Source organism: Oryx dammah, unplaced genomic scaffold (genome assembly GCF_014754425.2).
Source record: "Oryx dammah isolate SB20612 unplaced genomic scaffold, SCBI_Odam_1.1 HiC_scaffold_2, whole genome shotgun sequence".
Lineage (NCBI taxonomy): Eukaryota > Metazoa > Chordata > Mammalia > Artiodactyla > Bovidae > Oryx > Oryx dammah.
In genome coordinates this window covers 185,262,585-185,280,900 of record NW_024070186.1, presented here as the reverse complement: position 1 = coordinate 185,280,900, position 18,316 = coordinate 185,262,585, and the positions used below count along the sequence as shown (strand labels likewise).

Sequence of the window (18,316 nt, the reverse complement as noted above, 5' to 3'; positions counted from 1 at the left end):
AATTTTTTTTCCTATAGGAAAATGTATCCCAAGTTCCAACTGAGGAAACCAGAAACACACTTTTACTTTTGGCTTTTTATTCTTTTGTAAGCCACAAGGGGACACAGGGTAATAACAACAGGGCTTTAACAGGGAAATTCTAAAATGGATGTGGAAGAAGAGAAAGCAGAACTAGTTTCCTGTAGGGCATCTGTGAGTAATTCTACATTTGAGATTAAGCCACTTCTCCATGCCAGTCTCTACTAAGGAGTTCTGATTTGGGGAAGACAGAGAATAGACTCTCCACCAGGGGCTAAAATGAAATCTAAGTGACACTCCTGCATCTTTAGCACCCAGAATTGGAATGTGTGTCAGAGCATCACCCAGGGGATGGTACTCAGTTCAGAAGAGGTAGAGTGACTTCATCAGCCTTGCCATCCTCACTCTGAAACTTACTATCCAGAAAGGACAGTCATCTGTTTAATATTTATACCCTTAGAAATCTCTTCAAGAAAATTAGAGATACCAAGGGAACATTTCATGCAAAGATGGGCACAATAAAGGATAGAAATGGTCTGGACCTAACAGAAGCAGAAGATATTAAGAAGAGGTGGCAAGAATACACAGAAGAACTCAACAAAAAAGATCTTCATGACCCAGATAACCTAGGTGTGATCACTCACCTAAAGCCAGACATCCTGGAACACAAAGTCAAGTGGGCCATAGGAAGCATCACTATGAACAAAGCTAGCGGAGGTGATGGAATTCCAGTTGAGCTATTTCAAATCCTAAAAGATGATGCTGTCAAAGTGCTGCACTCAATAAGCCAGCAAATTTGGAAAACTCAGCAGTGACCACAGGACTGGAAAAGGTCAGTTTTCATTCCAATCCCAAAGAAAGGAAATGCCAAAGAATGCTCAAACTGCCACACAATTGCACTCATCTCACACACTAGCAAAGCAATGCTCAAAATTCCCTAAGCCAGGCTTCAACAGTATGTGAATCGTGGACTTCCAGATGTTCAAGCAGGATTTACAAAAGGCAGAGGAACCAGAGATCAAATTGCCAACATCCGTTGGATCATTGAAAAAGCAAGAGAGTTCCAGAAAAACATCTACTTTTGCTTTATTGACCATGCCAAAGCCTTTCACTGTGTAGATCACAACAAACTGTGGAAAATTCTGAAAGAGATGGGAATACCAGACTGCCTTAACTGCTTCCTGAGAAATCTGTATGCAGGTCAAGAAGCAACAGTTAGAACTGGACATGGAACAACACACTGGTTCCAAATCGGGAAGGAGTACATCAAGGTTATATGTTGTCACCCTGCTTATTTAATTTATATGTACATCATGAGAAATGCTGAGATGGATGAAGCATAAGCTGGAATCAAGATTTCCAGGAGAAATATCAATAACCTCAGAAATGCAGATGACACCACCCTTATGGCAGAAAGTGAAGAGGAACTAAAAAGCCTCTTGATAAAAGTGAAAGAGAGTGAAAAAGTTGACTTAAAACTCAACATTCAAAAACTAAGATCATGGCATCTGGTCCCATCACTTCATGGCAAACAGACGGGGAAATAATGGGAACAGTGGCAGACTTTATTTTGGGGGCTCCAAAATCACTGCAGATGGTGACTGCAGCCGTGAAATTAACAGACGCTTACTCCTTGGAAGGAAAGTTATGACCAACCTAGATAGTATATTCAAAAGCAGAGACATTACTTTGCCAACTAAGGTCCGTCTAGTCAAGGCTATGGTTTTTCCAGTGGTCATGTATGGATGTAAGAGTTGGACTGTGAAGAAAGCTGAGCACTGAAGAATTGATGCTTTTGAACTGTGGTGTTGGAGAAGACTCTTGAGAGTCCTTTGGACTGCAAGGAGATCCAACCAGTCCATTCTAAAGAAATTTAGCCCTGGATGTTCTTTGGAAGGAATGATGCTGAAGCTGAAACTCCAATACTTTGGCCACCTCATGTGAAGAGTTGACTCACTGGAAAAGACTCTGATGCTGGGAGGGATTGGGGGCAGGAGGAGAAGGGGACGACAGAGGATGAGATGGCTGGATGGCATCACTGACTCGATGGACATGAATCTGAGTGAACTCCGGGAGTTGGTGATGGACAGGGAGGCCTGGCGTGCTGTGATTCATGGGGTCGCAAAGGGTCAGACAAGACTAAGTGACTGAACTGAACTGAACTGAAGGGAGTTCTTAGTGAAAATATAACGAATCAGAGCTCCTTTAAGCCCATGTGCAGACCTGTCTACTGCCAACCACACCTTCAAAAATACACTTGTTTTCTATTACTGTAAAGAAAAACTGATTTCTGTATTCTGAAGAGTGTCAGTATACAAGTATCAACCAGTTCCAATTTGAAAACCTTTCGAGAAAATTTATTGTTGATTAAATAAAGAGATGTTCTGCTGACATGGTAACATTTTGTCAAGGCAATTAATTAAGGTATGCAAAAAGCATCCTTTGTGAGAATTACAAGGGCAAGGAAGATACTCTATAAAAGCTGTTTTTAAGGGTGAATGAATGGCAGCTGCTGTATTTCAGGGGTCACCCCCATCCTCTTAGCATTCTCACCCCTACTCAGGATTCACTTATTCACAGACATGCTCTGTTCTTTCTCCCTGCAATCCTGTATCTGTCCTTCCCCTGCAAGACAATATATATACTTTAAAACATTTTGTCTCTTATGCCACAGGTACCTGAAGACAAACTGTCTGAGATGCCTACTGATTAGAGCAAGCACAAGGTTACTAACCAGGGACACCTTTCTGCACAGGACAAACCCTCCAACAAGCTAGGCAGACAACAAAGACTACGTGCTCACCGAGCTCACCTAACATATGTTATTAACGTGAAGAAAGGCAGCCTCATGATTTATTCATCTCTTATTTCCATTTAAAGTGCATTTACAAAAATGCTCCTGTCAGAAAAATCACTATCAAAACTCAGGTTGTCACTCTGTATCAAGGACATCTCAAGATGGAAAAATGCGTGTCTACTCCTCGGGGCTGCTTCCACCCATACAAACTGCCTGGCACACAATTTATTCAGGGAGCTTCCTAGATGTCCAGGAAACACACACATCCTCGGCCATCACCCCATTATTTAAGGATTCAACTGCTTCTTTAAGCATGAAATAAAAACATACTGATTACACTAAAAAGGTAAAATTACTGTTGTTTGCCTGCTTCTGACATGACTATCTAAGATGGCTAATCTTACATGTCAACTTGGCTGGGCCATGGTGCCCAGTTTGGTCAAATGTTATTCTGGATGTTAGATGGTGAAGATGTCTTCTGGATGAAACTAACATTTAGGTCAGTGGACTCTGAGTAAAGCAGACTGCCCTTTATAATGTGGATGAGCCTCATCAAATCAACTGAAAGCCTTAAAGAATAAAGGCTGACAGCCCTCAAGCAAGAAGGTATTCTACAAGCAGACAGCCTCTGGATTTGAACTGAAATTCTTCCTTAAATCTCTAGCCTGCTAGTCTACTCCATCAGATTATTTTTATCTTTTTGATTGACCAAACCTGTACAATTCCATGATCCAATTCTTTAAGCCAATCTCACTCTATCAATCTCTCTCTCTCCCTCTAAACACACCCACACAGCATCCTGATGACTCTTTCTCTGGAGAACTCTGACTAGTAACTAAATATCCAAAAGAAAGTAAGACTTTGCCTTGAAATTTACTTAAAAGGCATATGGTTTATTTGAAGGTTAATGATCAATAATATTAACTAAATCAACAAAGAGTCTAAGAAAAGCTAGTAAATTCCTGATGTGGAGACTTTACTACAGTGTTTTTTACTACACAGTTTCATTTAATTTTCCCAAAAGGCTGGTAAGAGACACCGCTTTTTCCAAATGAGAGAAAATGACTTGTTTCCAAAAAAAAAAAAAAATTCTTGAGACTAAAAACCAAGATGAAATGTTAAAATATTTATTAGCATCTCTGATGTACAAGTTGGCACATACATATGTACACATATATGTATAGGGCAATTTTCCTTAGAAAACTCATAAAGATAATATAAATTTATAAATTACTTTTACAAAAATACCTTTATAAATTATTATTGCTCTTGAATCATTATTTGCATTACTTTCCCAATTTCTCCTAGGAAGTCAGAATAGTAGTAAGAAATACCATGGTAAAAAATAAGAAATAGATTTGGTCTTTGCTCTGGTTCTTGGCACAAAGCTCCTATAACCCCTGGGATTTCCTGAGTGGTGGGAGTACCTTTTGTCATTCATAAAGATCCCTTTCGGGACTTCCCTAGAGGTCCAGTGGTTAATACTCCATGCTTCAACTGTAGGGGACACAATGCCTGGTCAGGGAACTAAGATCCCATATGCCAGGCAGCGCAGCCAAAAACTAAATAAGGAGCCCCTTTTAAGTACACCTAAGTACATTTATGCAAATAGGGTGACATAGGGTAGGACTCCTAAATAGCCTCAGGATGGGGCTGGTCACCATAAAGACCAAATGTTCAAAGGATTAGAATTTTCAATCACACCCATGGACCGGTGAGAAAGGGAAAGGGAACTGACAAATTAAGCTCTATAAAAACCCTTGAACAAGATTTGCTGAGCTTCTGGGTTGGCAGATGTATCCATGCGCTAGTAGCGTGGTGCACCCCAGTTCCATAGAGACAGAAGCTCCTGGCCTCAGGACCCTTCCAGACCGACCCTATACTTCTCCATCTGGCTGTTTACCTGTGGTCTCTATAATATCCTTTACAGCAACTGGTAAACATAAGTAGATGCTTTTCTGTTCTGCGAGCCACTCTAACAAACTAACAGAATCTGAGGAGGTCGTGGGAACTTCCAATTTACAGTCAATCAGGAACACAGGTAACATCCCAGGCTTTCCACTGGCATCTGAAGTGGGGCGCAATCTTACAGGACTGAACCCCTAACCTGTGGGTCTGATGTTATCTCCTGACAGTGCCAGGACTGAATTACATTTGTCGAACACCCAGGCAGTGTCTACTGAGACCTGGAGAACTGCTTGGTGAAAGAAAAACATCAGAAACAGTGTGATCTCAAGAAGCAGTGACCTGGCAGAACGATCTTCTCTGCATGAAAGGACTACCTGATCTTCAAAATGCTAATTACTGGGATTTATAAAGAATCCCATTTACGATGCAAGAGTGCCGATGCCAAACCCACCTTGGCTGGAATTCACTTTTTTGTTGTATATGAAAGGAAAGGAGAATAAAGGAGACAGGACTGACAAGTGGTAGGTGGAGACAGAGGCATGCACATTTAACAGGGAACCTAACACATTTCAGTCGATCACCTGCAGTTGTCTTTAAAAAGCCATTATTTTATTGGGTTGGCCAAAAAGTTTCTTCAGGTTTTTCCTTAAGCTGCTACGGGAAAGCCCAAAGAACTTTTTGGTCAACCCAATACCCGTCCTCTATATCTATTTACAGTGGTGGGTCTCACAGTATAGTTCCCAGTTCAACATCAAGGTTACCAGAAAATGTGTAAGTGATGTACATTCTAGCTCCCTCCCTCAGACTTTCTGAATCAATCCCTGGGGAAGGAGATTGGGAATCACTATTTTAATGATCAATTCTGATGCACACTAAAGCTTAACAACCAGCCATCTCCAATTGAGTCAAATACCTTGCACTGTGAGACACAGCTAGATCAGGAAATTCTAGAAACTGAGTAGCAGAATTCTATACATCACTGTGGATCATGTGGAGGAAATCTGATTAAAATTAACCCTCCTTTTTTATATGGCATTTATTCAAAAATGCCTTCCTAATACTATCTAACTGGTATTACTTATCAGTTGAATGATCTAAAATTATCAGTCGAATCACAAGGTTGCTTTGTATCCCACACAGAACAATAGCAAAAGTTTTTAGGAGGAATGATGATACATTCCCAGCCAAAATTTACAAGCTGAGCGCACTGTATTAAAAATAGCTAAGCTTTGAATTAATTTTTTAGTTCTCCCATCATAAGATATATATAAAGTTATCAGTGAAAACTACAAAGGCCAAAGTATATATAGTATTTCTACAAAGTTTTTGATTTCCTACACGAGAATTTGCCAGCAGGGACAACATTCTGCCAAAGGAGGCAATTCCTCTGCCAATTTAATTCAGGCTATTAGCATTCCTTTGTAGAGGGAAGATAGATACCTTTAAACTGCTTGATCATGTTCTGATGGTTTTCAATGGCTTCCTTCAAGATCATTTCAGGCTGGTCCATCTGCCACCGCCACTCAGTACCCACTGGATTGGTGTGGTGCCTAGGAAAAAAAGAGGCAAAAGTTCTTTAGAACTCTGTTAAATCTCAGCTAGTCACCCACTATGAAAGAGTCCATATAATTATAAAATCCAAGTTGGTTTTCTCCTAAAAGCTCAGCTATCTATAGCTATATTTTACAACTTATTTTGAGTCATGACATCTAGGAGAGACAGATAGATGGACAAGGGAAATGCTTGGCCAAGACTGAGGCTTAATCAGAACAATACAAAACATGTACCCCTCTCTCCCAGCCACACACCACCAGGCTAACAAGCATCCAGCAATGACCACCAGTACAATATTGTTTCAAGACTCTCTCTGAAAGGCAATGGGAAGACCTAAAGCTTAGGATGGATCTGACATGGAAAGAAAAACCTCCAGCAAACCTCAGGCAACACTCAAGGTATCTCTAAAGGACACCAGAAAGGAAAGGGGTGCCAATTTCCACACACAAAAAACATTCATCTCAGTCTCTAACAATGTTGAACTTCAAAAAAAAAAAAATAAGAGGCATACAAAAAAGCAAGAAAACAATACATTTCCAACAGACAAAGCAATCAACAGAACCAAACTCTTCTGACACAAGGGGTGAAAGTATCTGACAGGTTATATTTTTAGAACTATGATTACCATATGTTACAAGTCCTAAAAGAAAGAGGTAAACAACATGCAAGACCAAATGGGTAAATTCAGCACAGAGATGAAAATTATAATCAAACAGAAATACTAAACATGAAAAAAAACAAGACTTCCACAGGCTCAACAGTAAACTACAAAAGCTAAGGAAAGAGTAAAAAAAAAAAAAAATACTTGCAGAGGACAAATAAGCCAACTAAAACACACATAAAATTTTAAGTGGGGGGAAAAAAAGACACAGCATCCAAGAGCTGTGGGACAATTATCAAAAGGTCCAAAATATACATAATTGGAATCCCAGAGCCAAAGTACAGTAATTAAAATCTCAAAAGGGAAACACAAAATAAAGTAGAAAAAGATGTAGAAAAATTACGGCCAACAATTTCCCAAAGTTATTGAGAAACAATTAACCACAGATCCAAGAAGCTTGCAGAACAACCAGAATATCTGAAGACAGTGTAAAAATACAGTATCTAAGCTAATGAAAACAAAAGAAAATCAGAAAATCTTCAAGTAAGAGAAAAAGGGCACATTACTTAAGGACACAGATTTATATTACTTCTGACAACTCATCAGAAAACAAGTAAGCCAGATGAAACTATAATGACACCTGAAAGAATGCTTAAAGGAAATAAACTTGTCAACTCAGAATTCTATACCCAGTGCAAATATCTTTCCAAAAATGGAGTAAGAAAGACTTTTGCAGACAAAAATCTGAGAGTTTTCCTTGTTGGCAAATCTATACTACAGAATATATTAAAGGGAATCATTCAGGCAAAAGAAATAGACACCAGATAGTAACTTAGATTACTCAAAGAAATGATGAGTGCTGAAAAAAGGAAAAATATGGAAAAATAAAGTTTATTTTCCTTTTAATTACTCAAAAAACAACTGACAGTACAACTAAAAGAGAGTACTGATATACTGTGTTTACAGCTTACATAAAAGTAAAACTTATGCCAACAGCAGCCAAAAAATATAATAGAAATAGCAAATATCCTGCTGTGAAACTCTTATGCTACACATCCCTAGACCATTGCACACAGGACTTTTCAACCTCAGCACAACTAACATTTTGAACTCAATAACTCTTTGCTGTGAAGGGCTGTCCTATGTGTTATAGGGTGTGTAAGAGCATCCCTGGTCCCTACCCACTAGACGCCAGTAGCACCTCCCTCCGTTAGAACAATTGAAAATGTCTCCAGACATAGTCAAATGCCCTAAGTTTCCCCTCGGGATGAAAAATAGAAATTTTGCCCCAGTTGAGAAGCAATGATTTAACAGAATGTCTGAAAAGACATTTTTCAGTTTTTGTTTTTGTTTTTTTACTATATCCCTAGATAACTAGAAAAGGGAAACCATGTAAAAGAACTTATGATGGGATGATGATACTAGATTCTTTTTTTTAGGCCTTTTTTAAAAATATTATCTGTCAATCAAAGTAGGTATAAGATAAAACAATTATGGCTGAGATTTGCATTGAAATAGTGAGAACTAGGGTAGATAAATGGAGCATGACTGGAAATGTGTTAACAAATATACACAGAGATTCATTATACTATTCACTCTATTTTTGTTCAAAACATATCCATAAAAAAAGTTAGAAGTACTCCCTAATATGATATGCTGAGAGGTTACATCACTTCTGTAGGGTTTTGACCCAAAATCCAAATATACCTAACTAATACTCTTCAAAAGTGTAAAGGTCATGATAGACAAGGAAAGACTAAAGAATTGGAGATAACTAAAAGAGAAGACTCTACACATGGACATCACCAGATGGTCAACACCGAAATCAGATTGATTATATTCTTTGCAGCCAAAGATGGAGAAACTCTATATAGTCAACAAAAACAAGACCAGGAGCTGACTGTGGCTCAGATCATGAACTCCTTATTACCAAATTCAGACTTAAATTGAAGAAAGTAGGGAAAACCACTAGACCATTCAGGTATGACCTAAATCAAATCCCTTATGATTATACAGTGGAAGTGAGAAATAGATCTAAGGGACTAGATCTGACAGATAGAGTGCCTGATGAACTATGGAGTGAGGTTCGTGACATTGTACAGGAGACAGGGATCAAGACCATCCCCATGGAAAAGAAAGACAAAAAAGCAAAATGGCTGTCTGGAGAGGCCTTACAAATAGCTGTGAAAAGAAGAGAAGCAAAAAGCAAAGGAGAAAAGGAAAGATATAAGCATCTGAATGCAGAGTTCCAGAGAATAGCAAGAAGAGATAAGAAAGCCTTCTTCAGCGATCAATGCAAAGAAATAGAGGAAAAGAACAGAATGGGAAAGACTAGAGATCTCTTCAAGAAAATTAGAGATACCAAGGGAACATTTCATGCAAAGATGGGCTCGATAAAGGACAGAATTGGTATGAACCTAACAGAAGAAGAAGATATTAAGAAGAGGTGGCAAGAATACACAGAAGAACTGTACAAAAAAGATCTCCACAACCCAGATAATCACAATGGTGTGATCACTCATCTAGAGCCAGATATCCTGGAATGGGAAGTCAAGTGGGCCTTAGAAAGCATCACTACGAACAAAGCTAGTGGAGGTGATGGAATTCCAGTTGAGCTATTTCAAATCCTGAAAGGTGATGCTGTCAAAGTGCTACACTCAATATGCCAGCAAATTTGGAAAACTCAGCAGTGGCCACAGGACTGGAAAAGGTCAGTTTTCATTCCAATTCCAAAGAAAGGCAATGCCAAAGAATGCTCAAACTACTGCACAATTGCACTCATCTCACATGCTAGTAAAGTCATGCTCAAAATTCTCCAAGCAAGGCTTCAGGAATACGTGAACCGTGAACTTTCTAATGTTCAAGCTGGTTTTAGAAAAGGCAGAGGAACCAGAGATCAAATTGCCAACATCGGCTGGATCATGGAAAAAGCAAGAGAGTGCCAGAAAAACATCTATTTCTGCTTTATTGACTATGCCAAAGCCTTTGACTGTGTGGATCACAATAAACTGTGGAAAATCCTGAGAGAGATGGGAATACCAGACCACCTAACCTGCCTCTTGAGAAATCTGTAGGCAGGTCAAGAAGCAACAGTTAGAACTGGACATGGAACAACAGACTGGTTCCAAATAGGAAAAGGAGTACGTCAAGGCTGTATATTGTCACCCTGCTTATTTAACTTCTATGCAGAGTACATCATGAGAAACGCTAGGCTGGAAGAAGCACAAGCTGGAATCAAGATTGCTGGGAGAAATATCAATAACCTCAGATATGCAGATGACACCACCCTTATGGCAGAAAGTGAAGAGGAACTAAAAAGCCTCTTGATGAAAGTGAAAGAGGAGAGTGAAAAAGTTGGCTTAAAGCTCAACATTCAGAAAACAAAGATCATGGCATCCGGTCCCATCACTTCATGGGAAATAGATGGGGAAACAGTAGAAACAGTGGCTGACTTTATTTTTGGGGGCTCCAAAATCACTGCAGATGGTGACTGCAACCATGAAATTAAAAGATGCTTACTCCTTGGAAGAAAAGTTATGACCAACCTAGTTAGCATATTCAAAAGCAGAGACATTACTTTGCCAACAAAGGTCCGTCTAGTCAAGGCTATGGTTTTTCCAGTGGTCATGTATGGATGTGAGAGTTGGACTGTGAAGAAAGCTGAGCACTGAAGAATTGATGCTTTTGAACTGTGGTGTTGCAGAAGACTCTTGAGAGTCCCTTGGACTATAAGGAGATCCAACCAGTCCATTCTGAAGGAGATCAGCTCTGGGATTTCTTTGAAAGGAATGATGCTAAAGCTGAAACTCCAATACTTTGGCCACCTCATGCGAAGAGTTGACTCACTGGAAAAGACTTTGATGCTGGGAGGGATTGTGGGCAGGAGGAGAAGGGGATGACAGAGGATGAGATGGCTGAATGGCATCACTGACTCGATGGCCGTGAGTCTGAGTGAACTCCAGGAGATGGTGATGGACAGGGAGGCCTGGCGTGCTGCGATTCATGGTGTCTCAAAGAGTCGGACACGACTGAGCGACTGAACTGAACTGACCTGAACTGAAAGAGACATGACACCTAAAACCTAAATTTGATGTAGGATCCTGAATTGAATCTAGTGGGAAAACCAATGAAAGTCAGTTTCCAATTTGACTAATAATACTGCAGCAATGTTAATTTCTTGATTTTGATAGTTGTTCCATGATTACATAAGGTCTGAACATTAAAAGAAGCTGGAAATTTTCTTTGGAAATCTTCTGTAAACTAAAATTGTTTCACAATAAAAAGCTTATGTATATAAAATTCTAATGACAGAGAAAAAGTCTTATATTTAAAAAATAAAAGCAGGATATAAAACAGAAAGTAGAAAATACTCTCAGCTGTATTTTTAAAAATGAAAGACTTTGGGAGAAAAAAAACAGAAAGGTAATACTACAAAGCATTAAAAGTGTTTTCCCTGGATGCTTGAGTTGTTGCTTTTCTTTATAATTTTTAATGGTTTTTAAATTTTTCTATGTAAGTCTAGATTACTTTTATGATTCAACGAAACTTTTTTTAAAAAAAGGATGAAATAATGAGAACCTAAAATACAATCAACTGAATTAGCTACATAAACAGATATAGTGAGTTAGAGAAAGCAGAGATTTTTCAATCTAAACCAATCTATACCACTGAATAGCTAAGGACACCACTATCAAAATAGGAAAGAACAGGTTAACAGAGAGCATAATAAACTCCTAGGATTTTTCAGCCTCAGCACAACGTTACATATTTGATCACCATGCCCATTCATTTTTACTTACCGCCAACAGAAGACACATTTATTTGCACATGCCAAGCTCGGGGTAGTTTCCATGCAACGATGGCTTTCAATGCCATAGAATGTATGTTTATAGCAACCTCCTCTCCCTCGGAGCATGGACTGTGAACATAAAAAACAAACGATCATTTGAATAAGATCCTCAAAGCAAGGAAACAAAATACCACGGCATCGTTTTAAAGAAGAAACTAAGTGTTTCAGGAGTATAAAGACCCCTTACCAGTAACTGCATGAGACAGAAAACTAACATTATAGCATTAGATTGTTTTGATGGTGTTTGGGTTTTGATAATGCTCTGGGTTTTCTAAACCCTAATGAGATAAACCTATGATTCATTAATTTTGAAAGCTCCACAGGGAGGAACATGGATACTTTCATTTTCAAATCCATTCACCTGCCTCAAATATTAATACAATAATATATAATGCCAAAGGAGAAATAAGGCTCCCAGAAAAGGGGGAAGTAGCATTCACCTGAAAGAGTTATCTCCATATTGAATAAGGAGGGTGAATAAGGGAATGAAACCTGGAGCACATTCTATGTCAACCCAATGGTAGAATTTGAACATAGAGGGGAGTTGAGACTGTTGAGGGGACAAGCAGCATGTATACAAGAAATAGACTATTCCAGAAAAGAATACAATATAAAACCACCATAAGAATGGTAACTTGAAGAAATACTGCAGATCAACTCAGGGTTGGGATCACAAGATACCATGGAGCTTCTTGCGGTAACCATTAGAAAGATCCTTCCAGGAGCTCTGTGTTAGATGGATTTGATTCAAGAAAAAGTGAAACCTATAAGGAGGTTATGCAAGAAAGGACCTGGTGACTTTGCTCTAACATTGGTGGAGGAAAGGCAAAGTGAACTGAAGAGGTATGGTCCCAATTAGAGGGACAAACAGGAAGCTGTCCAAGATAACAGATTTTGAGCTAAGTGACTGAAATACTATGGAATTAACAATAGGAACAACGAACAAGGAAACACAGCTGGCAAGCCTTTACACATATGGATCAGTGTACATTATATATCAGTGTAATGATATTACAGTGCTGCCCACATAAAATCTACCAGCTTGTTACTATGTCAGTTGACCAAAAAGTCTTATCTTTTGTCCTAATAAAAGATGTCCCCCTGTCCGTTTCACTTAATCCTTTCACTTAAAAAAAAAAAAAAAAGGAGTGAAGGGAAAATGCTGCTCAGGATAACTGTTTCTACAAATGCTCTTCCAAGTTCCCAAGAAAATATTCAAGTACGCAAACAAAATGTTCACATCTTCCAAAGTAGCCCTGAAAACTAAAATGTCCACCATATGCAAAAGTTACAGAGTAACTACCACTAAACACTATGGCAATGGAGAAACAAAGTTGAAGACCTGCGTGCTTCATTCATTATTTACCAATCAGTTAATGTACTTCAAGCACACTGTGTGTTGAATGTACCATGACTAAGACGGCAGAGCCCCTCCCTACCCATGGAGGGGCTAGTTGGAGGAAATGGCAAGTAAGCAAGAGCCACTCTGCCAATCTTTATCATTTGATTGATATATTTAGAATATTTACATTTGAAGTAATTACTTATGCACTAAAATAGCCTACCATTTTATTGTTTCCTGCTTATTCCCTCTGATTCTCATTCCTGTTATTCTTTTGATTTCCTGCAGATTACTTAAACATTTTCAGGATTCCATCTTGACTTTTGATTTTATCTCTATGTATAGTGTTTGTGGGCTTTCCTCATAGCCCTTCCCTCAAAGCACAGTCGGTAAACAATCTGCCTGCAATGCTGGAGACTCGGGTTTGATTCCTGGGTTGGGAACATCCCCTGGGGAAGGAAATGGCAACCCACTGTATTCTTGCCTAGAGAATCCCATGGACAGAGGAGCCTGGCGGGCTACAGTCCATGGGGTGGCGAGAGTCGGACACAACTGAGTGACTTTCACTGAGATAGTGTTTGTAGTGGTTGTTCTGAGTATGAAAATATACAGACATGACCCACCAAGTCTACTAGTAAAAAAATTTTTACCAGCTTCAAGTGAAATGTGGAAACATCACTTCCATTCAGATCTCTTTAATTTTCTCTTTTAAATTATATATCATTGTCCTGAGTATCACATGGTGTTAAAATTTTTGTTTCAGGACTTCCCTGGTGGCCCAGTGGCTAAGACTCCAAGCTCCCAGTGCAGGGGGCCCAGGTTCGATCCCTGGTCAGGGAACTAGATCCCACATGCTGCAACTAAGAGCTTGCATGCCTCAACTAAAAGTTCTGCATGCTGCAACGAAGACTACAGAGCCCACTTGCCGCAACTAAGACCCAGTGCAGCCGAATACAAATAAATAAAATGTTTTTTACTATTCTGCTTCAATCCTCAAATATGATTATAAAAATTATGAGGAAAATGATCATCTACTGTATGTACTCATATTTCTGCTCTTTTTATCATTCTGCTTTGCTTTCTCATGCTTTAAGATCTTTCTTTCATCACTTCATTAGGTTTGAATAGCTTCTTTAACTGATCTTTAAAGCAGATTTGCTAGAAACAGACTTAGTTGTTTTTTTCTTTTAATCTGATAATGTGTTTAGTTAATCTTCATTTTGGAGGATAGTTTTGCCAGACACAGAAATCATGATTGACAGGTATTTTCTTTCAACGCTTGAACAACATGAGCCACTTCTCTCTGGCCTCCATGATTTCAAACGAGAGATCTGATGTCAAATATAGCATCTTTCAAGATCTTTTTCTTCTTTAGCTTTCAGAGCATTAATTGTAAGGTATCTTCGTTTGGATTTCCTTGGTTCTATCCTATTTGGAGTTTATTCTCTCTGCTATTCAGGTTGGGTAAATTCTACTGACTTGCCCTGGTCACAGATCATTCTGTTAATTGGTAAGGTCCCTGGCTCTACCTCTGTCATCTCCACTCTATTACTGCACCCATTCAGTGAGTTTTTATCTCTGCTACTGTATTTTTTCAATTGTATAATTCCCTCTTGGTTCCTTTTATAACTTGCATTTCTCTGCTGAGATTTTTTATTTTTTCATTTGTTTCAAGAGACTTTGTAAGTGATTGCTGAAGCATTTTTATGACAGCTGCTTTAAAATCCTTGTCAGATGACTCCACCATCTGATTCATCTGGTGCTGGTGTCAGTTCATTATCTTTTTTTGCTCAAGTTGTGATTTTCATGGTTCTTGGAATGACAGGTGATTTTTTTCACTGCATCCTAGACATTTTGTCTACTGTGTTAGGAGGCTCTAAATTCTATTTCACTCTTTCATTTTAGCAGCAGGCACTTAGTTTAGGTTGAGCTTGCAGGTCCTGGACTATTTTGTATGCTGTGGCTCCAATGGCAGTTTAATTTTCAGAGGCTTTGCAATGTAATTTTGCTTGGGCTCCCACTGATCTCGGCTGGTACCATCAGAGGGGGTGAAAGAGGTTTCACATGGAAGAGGGGAATCTCAGGCCAGCAGGGTTCCCATACAGGTGGCTTATCTGGCAGAGTTGCTCTGGCCAAGGGGCCTGGGTAGCCCCAGTAACTCTGAATGGGAGAGGGGAGTCTCAGGACAAGAATAAAGAGGCTTGGCTTCCATAGACAGGCCACTTCTTGTGGAGGGGACTGCCACCGAACCACCATGCTATCTCTCAGTGAAAGAAAGGAATCTTGGGCCCAGCAGGCACAGAGAACATGTCACAGGACAGGTCAATTACTGCAGGAGTAAGGTGGTAAGGAGAGGGTCTCTCTCTCCATTTTTACTTGACCATCTGATATCTCTTACCAGGAGGGGGGAATTCATGGTCCAACAGGGAAGAAGAGCATTTGTCCCAGCTGCTTATAATTGGAGGGGGCTCCCATTTGATCCCCTCTGTGAGTGGTTCTGGGCTCACTGGAATCTGTTAGAGGGACTCTTATTGCATACAAGGGAAGAACAAACCTAACCGAGAGGGCTTCTGTTGCTAGATTAAGGCTTAGTAAACACAGAGTCTAGGTAAAATTTCAGTCTTCCATTTTTGACAGGGGATGAAGAGTTCAATGCAGTGTTCAATATACTGCAGCCCATGGGCCAAAGTCAGGCTACTGCCTGTCTCCGTACGTAAGGTTTTGTTGGAATACTGTCACCCACATTTGTTTACTTATATCTATGGTTGCTTTGGGGCTACAATGGCATAGTTGAAAAGCTGCAACAAGATCATAGGACCCACAAACCTTAAAAAGTCACCATCTGGCCCTTTAAGAAAAGGTTTGCTAACCCCTGATTTAGAGATTTATTTCATACTACAGAGCAAAATAAATTCTAAACTGGTTCAGCAAACTGTTAAAAAAAAAAAGCACAAACAGGAGGAGGACTTAGGGAGGACAGAGGAGCAGGAAGCATCAGGAATCTGTCTCCCCACCTGGTCATGAATCTCAATCTGCCTGTTGTTCCTTTGTCTTTGACCTGGGAGTCCTGGGTCCTCCACCAGCATCTATGAAACTCTACCAGGTGAATATGTTGGCTTATAAGGAGGCTGAAAGAGGAGACCCTCCACAGTTCTTGACAGTTAATACTAGCCCCTGGTTCCTTTGAGCTCCTCATGTCACAGAAGCAAAAATTTTCTCAGGAACCCAGGGGACCTCCAAGACATCTCTTTGTGTGTGTGTTCTCAGACGTGTCTCACTCTTTGTGATGCCATGGATTGCAGCCCACCAAGCTCCTCTGTCTGTGGGATTTTTCAGGCAAGAATATTGGAACAGGTTGCCATTTCCTCCTCCAGGGGTTCTTCCCAACCCAGGGATCAAACTCATGTATCCAAGGAATACCAACCATGACCAGGTGACCAAGTACAAATATGAGCAGTTACAAATACACATACTGTCTTCCTTGCTTGGATATACATAATTATCTTTCCTCCCCTCCAACTATTTTATATAAGGCAGGTCAGTGGTGGTCAACCTTATAATGTCATCCCTAGGCAGAGGATCTCAAAAAAGAGTGAAGGGAGAGAATGAATACATCCTCCCTTGCATAAGTAATAATTACAACAGTTTAGGGAGAAGCAAATGTTTTGTTTTTATTATGGTTTGAAAATGTGAATACAGGTAGAAGGGTGTGTACAGATGCTGAGCATCTAAAGAGGTAGACAGTGCTATTAATACTGAGTCCTGTGCCTCCCCTTATAAGTAGGGACTAAGAAGCCCCAATACCATATTTCTCAGATTCCCCTGTCTGAGGGGTTCTGACTTAGACTCCACCAGTGAGAAGCACTTATGCCAAGACTTAGATGACGAGAAAGCAAAAATCGTTATTCTTCACTGGCAGCAGCTGGCAGACACAAGGGCGTACAACAAACACTGAGTCCGAAGCAGCTTCAAGTGAGCTCCTGGGACACATTTGCTTTAATGTTGCCAGCGTTTCAGGTCACTTCCAGCAGCGTCCTGCGAGCCCAGCACTTCTCGACTTTCTCCAAGCAAGGAGCAGTTCTCTCTGACCTTCATTACCCCAGGCCTTTCAATGGCTTTGTAAGCATTCAGTTAATTTACTTTATTAAATCTGTTCTTGTGAAAATACCCAGGGTGGTTTCTGTTTTCCTGACTGGGACAGATGGGGAGGATTCAGCCAGGTGGAGATCAGAGGGGAGAAGAGAGGCAGCACAGGATGCATGAAGGTTAAAACAGAAAACAAAGCTGAACAAGTAGATCAGAACTATACTAGAGAGGGTCTTCCTCGGGTTCGGGGTTTTACATAATTCTGTCATCTGACAAATGTTTACTAAGTAATTACTACATGCTAGGCTCTGTTTTCGGTTCTGGAAAGAAAAATGAAGACTCTTAGGTTGGGAGGAGATGAGAAGGGAAAGAGGAGACAGTTAATAAGCAAGACCTAATTTGTTCATTGATAACAGTGCTATGGAGAAAGTGCTATGGAGAAATTGCAAGCAGTGTCAGGGGACCAGGGGAAGGCTGTTATTTTAAAAAGGTGGTCAAGGGAGAGCCTCTCTGATAGAGGCTCACTGAGCAGAGAGCTCAGTGAGCAGACAAGAGACCAGAAAGCCAGGGAGGAGTCTGAGTTCAGTGTTTTCAGGGAACAGCAAGAAGGCTAGTAAGGTGAGATGAAGCACAGATCGGATCCTTGGAGGCCTCTGTAAGGACTCAGGGTTTGGTTCTGAGAGAGATTAGAACCCCTGGGAGTTGTGAGTTACATGATCTGAGGCATCCAACTGCTGCACAGGGAACAGCAGTGGAGATGACTGAGTGGAATCAGGAGCAGCAGTTAGGAGGTCACTTACAATAATAAAAGGAACATGCGACAGTGACTTGGATCCAGGCATAGCCGTATAAACTCTGAAAAGGAGTTATACTCTGGATATAGTTTGAAAAGATGTGCTCACGGAACAGATGTAGGAGGGTACAAAAGCAAACAAACAGAAAAACAACGGAAGAATAGAAATGATTCCCAGGGTTCTGGCCTGAGGAACTCAAAAGGACAGTGTTGTCATAAATCACTGGAGTGAAGACTGCAGAGAACAGATTTAGGAGAGGAAATCAGGAATTCTGTTTCTGACACATTAAGTTTAAGATGCCTATTACACGTCCCAATTGATATGTTGAGTGAGAAGTAATGAAGAGCTACCATAAGGCTTCAGAGAA

The 18,316-nt window shown here is 40.0% G+C and overlaps 1 protein-coding gene across 1 annotated transcript in view; it reads right to left on the bottom strand.

The window, feature by feature from the left end:
* LOC120878061 (S-adenosyl-L-methionine-dependent tRNA 4-demethylwyosine synthase TYW1) overlaps positions 1-18,316 on the bottom strand; it is a 142,020-nt gene that overhangs the window by 90,897 nt on the left and 32,807 nt on the right. The window contains exons 10-11 of the mRNA XM_040260637.1: positions 11,678-11,796; positions 6,164-6,273 (exon numbers count right to left, since the gene is read on the bottom strand). Coding sequence (XP_040116571.1) covers positions 6,164-6,273; positions 11,678-11,796 — 229 coding nt within the window. The remainder of the gene's footprint in view (positions 1-6,163; positions 6,274-11,677; positions 11,797-18,316) is intronic.